Genomic DNA, 15041 nt, shown 5'->3' on the forward strand with positions numbered 1-15041 from the left:
CTTATCTATGCAATGGACCTTCACTGTCGAATCCCCTGCCACATTCCAGGCATCATGTAAACCACACCGAATGTGGTAGAGACTCCCAGAGTAAATGCTCAACTGTTAACTCCGAAGGAAGCAGCGGACCCAGCCTGAGCGGAGAAGAGGTGAGAGAGGGTCTAACAACGTCTGAGATTTGAGGACAGCACCGGAGCTGTTCCAGAGCTGAGGGAAAGCCAGCACTGCAGGTATGGACCAAAGCATGCAGAGATGCTGTGGTGGGAATGAGCAGGCACAATGAGTGTGAGCACAGGAAGGAGGCCAGATGCAGGGAGACAGGCCAGAGGCTGGCAAATCTGAGCTCGCTTCGTAGGCTTCTCCCCCGTGCTGGTGGTACTGCTTTCCAGCAGGGTAGCAGTGCCATGCTGTCCCCCTCCAGAAATAGTTCAGAGGCAGGAATTAAGACAGACAGACAGTCCTAGAACAGCCATCTACCACATCAAAACATTTCCAGTGCAGAGATTTAAAACTGCAGATGGAAATGTGGCTTGAGGGGAAGGCAGTGGATGTAACCTGAGGCAGGGTCTTAGCTCCTAAAGAAGGGTGTGAGGCACAAAGAACACAGGCAACCCTGGAGAAATACACAGCAAGAAGCCCGCGTTGAGAACAGTGTGGAACTCCAGATGTAGGGCAGGTACAAAGCCCACAAGGTCTCCACCACCATCAGATATAACAACTTCCCTACTAGTAATAGCACCTCCCTTGAAGTATTATTTTGGAAGTGAGTTATGATACATGGAAAGTCTTTAGGGTAATGCCAGCACACAGGCTGGACCAGCTGGTCTGCTCAGCGTCGTTACCATTAGAGTAAAAGTCTGAGGTCTGCAGCGTAAAGCATAACCAAGAATGAATACCATTTGCAGCTCCATACCCATCATCGAGTGACCTATATATTGCAGTATGTAAGAACAGCCGGAAGCCCGTGGGAAGCTGGGCTCGCAAAGCACAGGCTTTTCCCAGTGTGGTCTTTGGAGTCTGTCAGTCACTCTAAGCACCGTACTTTGAAAATGACTTCAATACCTAAGACTTAAAACAAACATTCAGGCACTAAATAAAATGAAAGGAGTCTAGAGGAATGATTAAAATGATAAAATGATAAAAGCAATTTCAGATTCCTCCCCCCGCCTTAGGCACAGTGAGACCAGATCAAGGGCAAAACCTACTTGATTGGGAAAATACAGAATGCTCAGTTTTTAGTATCTATTTTCACATATTTAAATATTACATTTAAATATTAAATATTACATTTAAATATTAAATATTACATTTAAATATTAAATTCCAAACAGCCCCACATGTCCCTCTGAGCTGCATCACCAAGAGAAATCAAAATATACAACTAGATAATGAGATAGACAGATAGTCCACTAGACAGATATATGTGCATACATATATGTATATGTTAGCTAAAGTTCTTCCGCTTTAGTACTGAGCACCTTGACTTCAGCACAGTGTCCCCAAGAGCAGAGTCCTGTGATCTGCACGGTGTGGGTTGTACAGAAGCATCCCTGTCCCCTAACGACCAGCAGCACCCTCTTACCTACGAAGCACGACAGCAATTTAGACATCATCAATGTCTCAGTCGCCCAAATCAGCTCCGATTGGAGATACTGCTGAACATCTGAACCACAGGACCGTAGCTTAGCCACTTTCAAAACCACTACCACCACCAACCACTACCCCAATATCTCAATGACAAGTTAATCTTTTCCTCAGCGAAGACATTCTCTAAACTAGTTCCACATCAGCATTTCTGCTCACAGTGAACATTGAACACACATGTTTATGTATATGCATCTCATGATGAGCTGGGGTTGTTTTCAACAATGCATACATTTTTGGTGAGAGGACGACAGTATTTTGATCAAAGCTAACCGTAATAATAGCAGCGATCACGGCACAGCCTTGCAGAGCCCTTGACACTTCTCTAGACACCTTTGTATACATCAGTCTGGGGCCAGCATCCAGCAACAGCTCTTGGATATCTTAAATCTACATGCGACATTTTATCACATACAAAAATCCTATCACATCTAACAAATCACCCTTTTGCAAATCACCACGAGTTATTTAACGCAACTCGAAAAAAGTAAGAATTCCAGAGGAACTCACAAACCCATGGAGGAGGGGCAGGAAATGTCTCTGCTCAGGCAAAACTGGAGAGGCCTGGGGCTCATGACACCACTTGGCCTAAACAGGATCTTTCTCTTTCGTTTAACTTCCCAGTGGTCACAAGAACATAAAGGGTGAAGAGATAGATTCTTTTTGAATATAAGTGAGCAGAACATAACTGGAGCAATAAAAAAGTTTTGGTGCTTAAGACTCCGCTGAACCTGCCTTATATTCTTTCTTTCTTTTTTTTCTTTTGCAGACCTTTCTATAAGAGTAATAAAAATCTAGTAATCGAAGTCTGTATTGATCCATCAAACATAAGAAAACTTTCGTAAGGTTACTTTAGCCATTCAGAGTAGAAAACAAAAGCCAAAACACGAGTATAACGCAACACTTGAAATCTTTCTTAGCCCAAAAAGACAGTGAAAATTGTCTGGTTTCTGGTTGTTGGAAAATAGCTGGACTCTGGTTTTGTTTTTGTTGTTGGTTGGTTGGTTGGTTGGTTGGTTGGTTGGTTGGTTGGTTGGTTGGTTGGTTTGGTTCAGTTCAGTTCGGTTTGGTTTGGTTTGGTTTGGTTTGGCTTTTGGAGACAGGGTTTCCCTGTGTGGCTCTGGCTGTCCTAGAACCTGCTTTGTAGAGCAGGCTGCTCTTGCCCCTGCCTCTGTCCTGAGTGCTGGGACAAAAACGTGTGCCAACACTGCCTAGCTGCTGGATTCTCATAAACACTGTGCACTCCTGTTTTATGTACCAAACTCACCGGCTGCTGCTGCTCACACAGACTCTGCAGCAGAAATACTTTACACACCAGTATTTGCCTTAGTTTTTACAGCATTTAACTGTTAACTTCTACATTCTTTTCTGTGATCTAAAACCCAGAAGAAGACAAAGAAAAGAAAACATTTTCCTGTGATTTGAGGAGGCAGCTGCACACATCTGTCAATTATGCACTGGAGCAGAAGGGAAAGTTAAGAGTTTGCAAGCTGTACTTACATGTGAGGGCTCAGTTCATAGAAGTTTCTATTTCTGTAATCTTCCACTTTCTCCGGCGAATAAATGGGCAAGGACCGGTAGGGATTAACAGATATAACCACGCTCCCAATGTATGTCTGCAAATAAGAGAAAACGAAAGAAATAATATGCTAACAAGTACATGGGATGCATTTGACCCTCTCTAAGTTCAGTGTGATACGGCGTCATCCTTGTGAAACTAACACTCGTCCTCCACCCGTCTTAACAGCTAAGAACACTGTGCCTCTCTGAACCCGGGTGGCCAAGAGTACACGTTCCCTCTTCTCACAAATGAAAAGCACAAATTTATAGATTGAAAATATGCTTCAAGATAAATCTTGGCATAACTTTATGACTCTGGACAGGAGCTCGCCAAAGCCCTGTCAGACTTGCCAAAAACTTGTAACTACTGCTAATTGTAAGCAAAAGCCACCCTTTCCCAGGAGACGTTTATGGCTAGTGCTGCCACTCACTGTTATCATTTTGCTTCAAAGCGATTGGCAACCCAACTATTCAGCCCATGCCCATACCTAGGGTAAGGATGTCAGCACTGCCCCGCTACAGCATGCTATCTACTACCAGTACTGACCACAAGCAACACAGCATTAGATCCACAGCCCTTGGAAATAAACAAACATCAGAATTTCATACTATATCTAATTCACTCTGGTAGTAAAATTTACATTCACTTTCCAATGGATCATATGTATAATGTTGAATTTACATTTAATGTTAAAGTTAAATATACTTCCTGAGGGGTCAATGCTGTATTTTCATGGATGCTAGCTAACTAACTCCAAGTTGCAAACTAGAACTCTCTTCCTTTATTCTTCAACCTTCCACCGCTGGCATGTCCAGTAAGACTGGTTTAGTCCATTTTGTGCAAGGTTACAATACCACAGGCAATAGCCACTTGGTAAACTCATCTTGGGAGCTCTGGTTTTCCTTAGTTTCAACATCATAAAGACAGAAAGAAGAAAAAAAAAAAAAATGCTAACTGTATACACAACAGAAAAGACGACGAGTGAAATAGGCCAGTCAGTAAAGGCATTTGCCATTGAGACTTGAATTCTGTCCCCGGGACCCACATACATCGACCAACCAAGTACAAGTTATCCTCTATCCTCCATATGTGCCCCACATGCCTCTGCATGCATACACACATAGAGACAGACAGACACACAGACAAACACATACAAATAAACCATAAAATGTAGCTTTACAAAAAAATGTTCTAAAAAGAAAAAACATTGCTTAAGATGAGAGTAGGGGTGCGGCCAGCCCGGCACCCTCTCTTTTCTAATGTCGCCCATCAACAGTTAACATTTCTAGGACAAGTTCCCCAGCACTGGCGCCACTGAGACCCACAGGGATGAAAATTAAACAAAATAAAAGGCAAAGAGACAGGAGGACGGTTTGGCAATGCCTTTATACGAGCCGCAATGAGTTGAATGCAGAAGACCTTTCCCACCATGGGAAACAAAACAAATCGTTTTCGGTATGTTCCACCGATAGGAGCATCATCTAACCGAAGGCAGAAAAGGTACCACTCTATGAGAACCTCCACACACTGTGGGCTCCTAAATTCTGTCGCCAGGACCCAGTTAACCTGGCCTGAAAGAACGGCCACAGGTTCCCTAGTCCCAATCAGACGAGAGTTTCTCAAAGCTTTCCGTGTTCCTCACACCAGAACTCTCCAGAATGAGATGCCCAAAATGGGAAAGTGAATAGCTTCTAGCAATTATAGTTACACCACAGAAATGAAAATGTGGCTACTGGTCCCAGCTTTACCGAACAGACGAGGGGTCTTCTTTGCAGGGAAAGTGCTTGCATCTTTCTCTTTTTGTAAAAGAAAAATTTAAAAAAGTATACAGATGTGTTGCCAGCAGAGAAACCTGCTCTCAACTGAGCTGGCTCTTTCAAGCCAAAACTTCTACAATGCTGAGCTGTGATAAAAAAATAAAATAAAAAATAAAAAATAAAAGAATAAAAAATAAAAATAAATCTGCTGCCCTGGCATTCCTGCAGGAGAACAGACTGCCTCAGTTTCAACATCAAAACCCCTGCTAATGACAGGAGAATTTCTTATTATTTGTAGCTTTCGGGCATCTTGAATTATCAGCGCTTCTTCTGCCCCCAGCTGTGTCACTCACTACCAAGCAGAACAGGACCCACCAAGGTGGCTCAGTAGGTATCTTTCACTGAATGACTGGCTCACACAGGCTCTAATCAATCGTCACTAGGAAAGTGGGTGATACAGTCCATTGCTCTCGTGTGGACATGCAACACCAAATTCACTATATACAGCGGCCACTACTTCATTAAGCCTGTGGTACATGTGTTGTCAGTGAACAAAGCCTTAAGCCATGCCCTTCTCTCCAGCTTCCAGCCCTACTGAGGGGGCTGCCTACAAATATAGCCAGAAAATGTCTTCTAACTCTATAAATAACTGTTAGGAATCAGGCACCTCCATGGCCAGCCCCATGACCTGGTGAGAATGGGACAATTAGGCACCTTCATGGTCAGCCCCAAGAGACTCAGGACAAGAAGACAGTCATCACTAGCTGCCCAGAGAGCCACCACTCATTCCCACTGTCTCCTCTGTAGTAAGTCCTCCTGCAAAAGCACCATGGCCCTGATAAAAAGCGGTGCATTCTCTCCCCCTCTTCCTTTCTTCCCTCCCTCCAACCAGAGACAGCCCCATGCCCTCTTACCCCTTACCCCCACCTTTAATAAACCTCCCAGGTGAGACCTGTTGCACAATGTGAATTTGTCATTAGCAGTTCCATCCATACCCACTTGGAAACAAGGGGACTGTTTCAACGGGGAAGTGTTTATTTTCCCAGCCTGTGAATCTAGACATGGTTTGATCCAAGAGACATTAGCAATTGCGATTCAGGCAAAGATTTGAAAACCATGTGTGGACTGGGATGTGCCCATGTCTGTACAACTATCCTGTGCTCTAGATGTGAATGAGCTTGAGCCGTCAATGGAGAAGTCATGTGGGGGAGCAATATACCCTGTGCTATAGGTGTTCTGGGTGAGCCACCCCAAACCATTACCCCACTGATGTCACCAGTTACTTCAACCATAGAAATAATACCAGGTGACGACAGCAAGGTACGCAAAGCTTAAGCCAGCCTGAATTGCTGTTCCAGAGAGCGGGGAGCCAGAAGATTGTCATTAGCCATTAGTTTCTGAAAACAGCTTGTTGCATCACTTCAGTAACTGATACAACAGAATCTCCAGAGAAGGGGCCAAGCAAGACAAGACACAGTAATCTAAGCAGGCATCAAAGCAGCCATATTCCTCCCCATGTCACCACTGAGCAGGATCCCAGCCTGTGCACCTACAAGCCAGTTAAACAAACAAGCAATAAATAGAGAAAAGCAGGAAAAGGAGATTTATGGGACGAAAACGGAGGCACACACACACACACACACACACACACACACACGCACACGCACACGCACACGCACACGCACACGCACATACACACACTGACCCTTCTTTAGGGTCTTAATAGGAGGGTATTGTTTTAAAAGAAGATAGTCCTGGTCAGAGAGCCCACACCATTGTTTGGGCTTGATCTCTCCTGCAGAGTTGCCTGACAAATTCTTAGGGCAGTGTGAAATCTCTTTCCTGGAGACAAATTTCTCCTTTTGAAATCAAGCTGCTGCGGCCTTCTCCTCCCAGCATGAGATTCCTGTAGAAATTGCAATTTCTTGGGGACAATCGCTTTAACAGTCAAAGGGAAGCTCCCGGGTGTCTCTAGAATAAGCTCATCCATGCCAGGCTGGCGACTTTCATTCCACTTCAGGACTGCCGCCTTCTAGCCTTGAACTTCTAAGGTTTGCTGTCATTGCTGTTGATGGGTCTCTCTTCCTTAAAGGTTCTCTATGCAAAGACTTAAATATCCCCATGGTAGCAGTAGGAAAAGTGAAATCTTCACTCACAGTCCTTCTTCCTTGAAGACACACAACTATAGCCCTGGAAGCAGCTGACTGGCTGAGGTGGACCGACATTCAACTCTGGTTTTAGGCTGCCCATCATATATACACGGGAAATGCAGTTCATTTCTACGTCAATGAACACTTGGACTTAAACATCCTCACTGGCATTTTGTTACTGCATCCTACCCTCAAAAGGCAGGAAGTTCATTTGCCAAGGAGCCATTTCCTTGCTCACTGCCCCACCCTCCCAACCTCAGCACCAGCAGGCAGTGGCATCAACATTCCATCGACGAGGCTCTGAAGAGCTCCTCTCTCATCTCTGTGTGAACCTCCAGCGTGTAGGAGAGATGTGGGAAAAGAGGAGAAGAAAGAAAAGGGAGCAAGACAGAAAAGGTAAAGAGAGAGAACAGGCTGGACCTTTGGATAAAAGGCACACTCAACTAGCAGTTTCCCGTTCGCTTCTCCCGGGGCAGACATTAAATCAAGACCGTGCAAACATTCCTAAGTCACAACCATCTCCAGCTGCATGTCTTAAGACCGTCTAGCCCTCCAAACAGATGCCTTGCAGCACACACAACCTGAGGCTGCATCTTGCGACTGCAGGAAACTGACCTCTCTTCAGGAGGACAGAGGGTTTTCTAGCAGCCTTTCCTCTACAGGTTGCGGCTCAGAGCCTGGAAGAGCCCCTGAAATCAGAGCTTAAGACACAAAGGCTATTCCTAGTCCACTAGGAGTCCTCACAAAGCTCTCTCCTCAGAAACCATCTCAGTGACCTGGGGTGGCCCAGCCAGCCACAACTTTTAAAGAGATCCCAGGTGAACTCTGGCATTCTAGACTTAGATAAATTTATCTGAGGTATGGGGGTTGGAGATCTGAGTCTACTGTTAGACAATGGTCAGTAGATACCTAGAGTCTACATCACCATAACATATGCTGTTTACAGAATGCTTACGCACTTGGGCTTGGTGCTTTGATAGGTAATCTCACTTAATCCTCAGATCTTTCAAGGGGGAATTAGTAGTAGTCCCTCTGTATACAGGAGGAAACTGGGGTAGGGAGTAGCTAAAAATGTGCCTCGATTTACACAAGACTGAAGATTTACAGGAAAGTGTGGAGCCAGCTTTGTACAACACTCCAAATAGATGAAAGCATAACCAAGGGAGTGTGGTGGAGAGCCCTGAGTGGAGAGCTCCGATGCCTGCCGATGCTGTGGGTTCACATCTAAGCGTGTTCGTCGTCATCTGACCCTTTGCCTTTCAGAACTGCTCTTGTACTGCCTGCCTGGAAAGTCTAGAGACTGATTCCTCCCTCCTCCCCTCCCTCCTCCTCTCCCCTTGTCTCTCCAAACTCCTCCTCCTTCTTCCCTTTCCCTGCCCTCCCCTGCTAAGGATGTGATCCTAGGCTTAATTACTGGTTGGGCAGCTTGTCTGGAGGGAAGCCACACTATTTAGTCTCTGTCTTCCAAAGGTGCTCCAGTCTGAATAGTGTTTCCCTGTATGGTTGTGCTACAGTTCATTTACCTGTTTCCTGTCAGTGCCCTCTTGGGTTACTCCCGTCTAGGCTATAGAGAGCAAGGCTGCTGTGCGCACTGATGTACAGATGCGTTTTAATCCCTAGTAGTGCATGCTTTAGAAGTAAGTTAGGAGACAGATAACCGGGTGACTGCCCCCTAAAAACCAACCTCTCCAATGTCATTCCTTGCTCTTGCTTTGCTGAAGTCAACTTCCTCCTGTAGACCTGCTGTGACCCCTACCTTTCTTGGACATTCTCGGTCCCTCTACAGGTCACAGGGACCTTTCTCCAATCAGACCTCAGACCACGAGTGCTCACTTAGACAGTCGTGAGTGTCCTTTCATCTACTTTAGTGCCCAGATTAGTTAGCTTGCTCACCACCATCTTTTGTTTGTTTGTTTGCTGGGTAGCCCAGGCTAGCCTTGAACTCCAGTTCTGTATATAGTCCAGGCTTACCTTAAACTCCTACTTGTCTCTCGGCCTTAGCCACGGTAAGGCGGGAATGTAGGTTTGTACTATTGGAGTAGTCAACTCTGGAACTTTGTTTTTCTGAAAGTCTCCGCTGAGGCTTTATAATTCACATGATGCTTTTAAAACTTGGCCTGTAGGAAATGTGTTGCTTGTTTATTTGACAGTTAAATCAGTTCGGTTATGCAGTCCTGTGATGGGCCATTCTTGAGTCTTGGCCCATCTTGGCTTTGAACCATTCCCGCTTCGGAGTTAAAAGTCACATGTGTGAGGGGGGACTTGGACTCAGCTCGGACATTTTCTCTAATGGGTTTTGAAGCCACTTTAGATTAAACAGCAATTCAGCTACATAACTGTTTTATCTGTTAACTGACACCTTCCTGATTTATTTTTTTTTATGTTGAAATGATTATTATGATTAATTTTTTTTTTCTGTTAAGATCAAAATGTTTTTCTTGTAACCTGAAGATTCCTTTCCTTTCTTCCTTTTGTTCGTTTCTGGTAGCATAAAGACTTCAGCATCCATAATCTGGATGGCCCAGTGGGAGGTTTCTGCCCAAGAGAGGAGTCCGTGTACAAAGGTTAAAGATATAATCCAGAGCTCCTGGGCTTAGAGTTATTGACTGTATAGTCTAGGGAGTCAGCTGATTCCTGACTCCTCATCTGAATGCATTTCTACTGACTAATGTGACCATTTGTTGCTGTATTCCTTTCTTGGTTCTTTTGACCATTAAGATAAGAACCTGTGACCACGTCATGTGGGTTTACTGATAGCTAAGTAGAAAGCTACTGAAGTGTATATTATTTGCCAGCATTCTGAAGTACCTGTGTTGAGTTTTTAAGGTTATCCACAGACATGCAAAAAATAATTAAAATTATTAAAGCCCTTCTTAAGACAATGAAGAGGCTGAGTAATAAGCTCGTGGTGATAAGGACGGGGCACAGCTCCGTGTTGCTTCTTGGGGCTACCTGAGGGGTTCATTTTCAGAGAACTCCACTTACACACACCCAGGATTCTTGGCTTCATCCCAGAAGAGATTTTCAGGATAAGCTAGTATGTGTAGTGTTGTGGTATAATTGTGGCAGGAGGGAGTGCCTTGGTGGGCCCGTGGCAAGGTGTCCCCCCACCCCACTCCCCGCGACACTGGAGGGATCCCCTGAGGAATCTCGCCATGCAACAGGGCTACTATAAAGAATACTTATTATGGGGAAGGTGAGAATGGGGACCTGGGAAGGCTGGGAACAGAGCAATGAGGGCAGAGAAGTGGGGAGAGAGAAAGTGGTTCGGAAAGAGAGAAAGAGAGGAAGGTGCAAAGAGAGTAAGAGGCTGGTTGGGAACACCTTGGAACAAAGAGAGAAAGAAGATGGTGAGAGAGGGCCTGGCGGGCCTGCGACGCAAGCTGTTGCTAGGTAGCTGTTGGGCAGAGCCTAGTAGAATTGTCTGTAACCTAATATTTAGAGTTAGAATTTATTGAAAACCAGATTTTAAGCACAAGGATTAAGAGAAAGAAAGGTTCTCAGCTATAAGGTAAGACATCTGGGAGGGTGGGCGTGTGCTTCCCAGCTTCACTGCTTTTCAGCAGACAGATAGACAGACACACTCCAGTGGGTTTTGATGGTCTTTAAAGGGTGCCAAGAAAGATGAGTGAGAGTAGAGAGGCACCTCCCAGGGTTCAGTTGTGGGTGAAAGCCTAGAATGTGGAGGGGGATGCAGGATGTAGGATATCCTCACTGCAGACAAATGTTTTTGTTTATGAGATTCCCAGAAAATATCCAGAGAGCCCTGAGACCCTACCCAAATCCATATTGTGTTCGGGTCATAAAACCTGATATGTTGCCATTTTAACATAAAATATCTCTATAAAAGAGGAAGTATATGGGGCTGGAGGGATGGCTCAGTGGTTAAGTGCTCTTACAGAGGACCTGGCAGAGGACCTGGCACAATCTTCTGGCATCTAGGGCACCAACACACATGTTGTGCACATTTGCAGAAGTATACACACCATATCCATAAAATATATATATATCTTTATTTTGATAACTTTCTCAACAGCAATGGTTATTGTGTTAGAATCCTTGCTTTTCCATAGGCAGGAGGCTTCAACCTGAGGGTTGTCTACAACAAAGCTACCCAACCAGTAACTAAGACCTGAGGTGGCGTGGATGGAGATGGATAGAGATGGACAAGGGAGAGGGGAAAGGAGGAGACAGGAGGGGAGGAGGGAGGAATCAGTCTCTAGATTTTCCAGGCAGGCAGTACAAGAGCAGTTCTGAAGTCGCAAGTCCCTGAGAGGCAAAGGGTCAGATGACGACGATGAACACGCTTAGATGTGAACCCACAGCATCGGCAGGCATCTGAGCTCTCCACTCAGGGCTCTCCACCACACTCCCTTGGTTATGCTTCCATCTATTTGGAGTGTTGTACAAAGCTGGCTCCACATTTTCCTGTAAATCTTCAGTCTTGTGTAAATCGAGGCACATTTTTAGCTTCTCCCTACCCCAGTTTCCTCCTGTATACAGAGGGACTACTACTAATTCCCCCTTGAAGATCTGAGGATTAAATGAAACTACATATCAAAGCACCAAGACCACAGCAAGTATTCTATAAACAGTACCTATTATGGTGGTATAAACTCCACATGGCTCCACTGGAATCTACTGACCACTGTACAACAGCCAAGTCAGGACTCCAAGCCCTAAACCTCAGCAAAATTAACCCAATAGTCCTATAATGCTAAAGTCATGAAGACTTTTCCAAAATGGCCTTTGTATACAGGAAATGGCTGCGTTACCAGGCGAGCATGTGAGATAAGTCTAGTGAAGCTAATACTAAGATGACAGCAAAAAAAAAAAAAAAACAGTCCTTGGAATCCTCAGGAGCAAGAACCACTCACTTCATCCAGAGGGATCCTTTCTCCTCTGGGGTCTTGGACCCTGGGAATTTGATCACAGGACACAAACTATTATTCACCACAGTGCTATGAAATGGACATCTGTGAGACTTCCCCAGTGCTCCTGAAGAGATGCTTTGTCTCTGGGGTTTTATTAGGAGACACGGTTTGATCTACCAAATGTTTTGATTGTTCTTTATATCATTCAAAACTGTGCAGAATGATGTAAGTCACAATTATAAATGTGAGGTCAAGGACAGATTTCAGTACCTTTCTGGTACAACAAAAACTGTGATCCAATGTATGTATCTGGCAGCTCTACTCTCAGAAACATATTTGTGAGATATATATATATATATATATCATATATAATGTACTATATATGTGTTTTTTAATGCATGAGGTACTACACACACACACACACACACACACACACACACACACACATACCACATCACTAATAATGTCCTATTTTACACATGAATTACCTGGAGGCACAGGCTGAAAACTGTACCCAAGGTCTCACAGCAGTGGTAGCCTCACACTGACTTTCTTGATGCTAAGACAGCTGTGAACTGGTGCACACACACCTGGTACACACACAGCCCCATCTGCACCTACCACAACGCTACAGGAAAATCAGGACACAAGAGACTGTGCCCAGTTTGCTGCCTGCCCATACTTGCTTCTTCTAAACTGTTCTATGCACTCCCCGCAGCCAGTCATCTTCACAGATCCTCAAAGCCTGCTTCCTCACCGCCCTCATGATCCCTCAGAACCTCGCACACCACATCCTGCTTGTTGTTTTTAAGTTTCCAGTATTTCTCAGTTCACTATTTTATCCAGTGCCTTAAGTCACCAGCCTCAGATTAGATGTCTACAAATAAACTAAGAGGCCTGCAGACTGTGCCTGCAGATGACATCCCAGGCCTGCTGGTCTAGCCTACCATCACATCATGATCTTTCATTCCTGGGCTGTCAGTCATTTCAGACTATAAATTAAAGAACTATATATGAGTCTCATGCCACATTTAAATACCAGCTAAAAATACCACCTCGGGCTGCCTTTAATTTAGAGCAGGACAACACCCCACTGCCGTATCATCGCTGAGACAGATTCTGAAAGGAGACGGGATCTTCCAAATATATACTATTCTCCAGACCCAATAAAGCCCATCGCAAGGGTTGGTGTGGCCCCGGTGGTTAGGTTCCCTTCTTGCCACGAGTCCTGAAAACAGTATTGTGTGGCTAACTGGAAACAGGAATACAGTGAAAATCAATCTGTACGATGAAGACAGAAGCAGGAGCAAAGGAGGGAAGACAGAGGGTGGGAAGAAGAGAAAGAGGCTACATGGCTGGGGTGTGTTCCCCAAATCTGCGTGCTGGAAACTGGACCTCAAATGTGGTCAAGTTGGGGGAACCTTTAAGGGTGGGGCACCACCCTCAGAAGAGATTCGTGTAGTTCCCACAGGATGCAAGTGGAGACGGTTACAGAAAGTACAACCTAGCCCCAGAGCCCCCCGTCTTCCGTCTCGCCAAGTGCTCACTGGTGTTTGCATACAGATACAGACCTTCCCTCTTCTGTTTCTCCACCATGCTGTGATGCAGTCAGAAACCCTCGCCAGGACAATAATGCCATGCTGTCTGAACCACCAAAAACATGTATCAAATACATCCTAATCAAAAAAAAAAAACAAAAAACAAAAAAACAAAACTAAACTAAAACAAAACAACAAATAAAAAAACTATACAGTATTCAGTTACAGCAGAAGAAAATAGAAATCTAATTTTAAAAAATAACAAATTCTAAATCATTAAAGAACAGTCATCCTTGGCTACCCAGACCCAAATTCAATCCTACCACCTACAATATATCCCGCTCCTACTATGTGTCAGTCATCCGTGCAGGAACTCAGTGAGATAATTATCAAAATACCCATTTCATAGATGAAAGAACTCAGTCTTGGGCAATGGTACAGTTGGTTGTGAGTGACGAAGAATAAAAATTGCCACTAAAATTCATCTGTTCTGTAGATAAAGAAGGAGATTTGGGTCTAACTGAACTGGCCCCATGTGTGCTGAGCCAAATGCCTTCTTCTTCTACCTTGTGTTCATAAAGCAGAAGGACCATGAGGAGCCGCCAGTCACTTGCAAGCCACATAATATGATGAACAACACTCTTTCCTTGAGATGTTCTAAGCTCGGTTTTGTTTTGTTTTGCCTGGGGTGGGGAGGGGGGGGATAACTCAGTTATCTTTTTGATTGATGTCTCTCTGCTTTGACTTATAAGGACCATGTCATGATAACCTGTGACTTAAGAACCCGATGTACCCATCCCATGTCTGATAAGTTCACGTCACCGTACCACTGAGTTCTCTCTCAATATATGGCAAGAATACTGATTATCAAACTCACGATTCAGCTAGGCCACTTGGAAACTGCCTCCTTTCAAAGCCTATACAAACTTCTATTTCATATATAACTACTTAGGAAACTAAACAGGCTTCCATATTAGTGAAGTCATTTGATATTCATGTAAGGTCAACAGAGCCATCATTTGCACGTGACCTTGACCTCCAGCACTGGATTTCCTGGATATAAATCCTAGCTCCATTTTATACTCACAGTGTAAGCATGGAACAGACACTGGGCCTGCCTAAGGATGTTTTGTCATATGTAAAATGAAAATGTTACACACACAAGACTCTCTAAGACCTAAATGAACTAAAACATGAAGGGTCTAAAGTAGTCATAGTGTTTTTGGACTTTTTCCAGGTCTCATAGACAAAAAGTGGCAGAGCCAGACCTCAAGCCAGGCCTCTGCTCCAGGGTGCCCGCCCATCAAACTGCTTCCAACAGAGGTCTTTTCTGACGTCGTCATGTCCTCTAAATCTAACTACAGATGTAGCTTCAACCAGAATACTTGAGTTAGATGATTATAAATACTTATAATATTACACAAATATTGCGAGAACAATATAGAACCAGCAACCTGAGATAACTAAGACTGGAAGATAACAGACAACTGTGTAACCGCCCGGTTAAGGATTTTCTA

At 44.4% G+C, this 15041-nt stretch overlaps 1 protein-coding gene across 7 annotated transcripts in view; it reads right to left on the bottom strand.

The window, feature by feature from the left end:
- Nucleotides 1–15041, bottom strand: part of Myo1b (myosin IB) — a 164922-nt gene that overhangs the window by 110411 nt on the left and 39470 nt on the right. For all 7 annotated transcript variants that reach the window (XM_021198945.2, XM_021198943.2, XM_021198942.2 and 4 more), the window contains exon 3: nt 3145–3260. In XM_021198945.2, coding sequence (XP_021054604.1) covers nt 3145–3260 — 116 coding nt within the window. The remainder of the gene's footprint in view (nt 1–3144; nt 3261–15041) is intronic.

This window comes from Mus pahari, chromosome 5 (assembly GCF_900095145.1).
Source record: "Mus pahari chromosome 5, PAHARI_EIJ_v1.1, whole genome shotgun sequence".
Classification (NCBI taxonomy): Eukaryota; Metazoa; Chordata; class Mammalia; order Rodentia; family Muridae; genus Mus; species Mus pahari.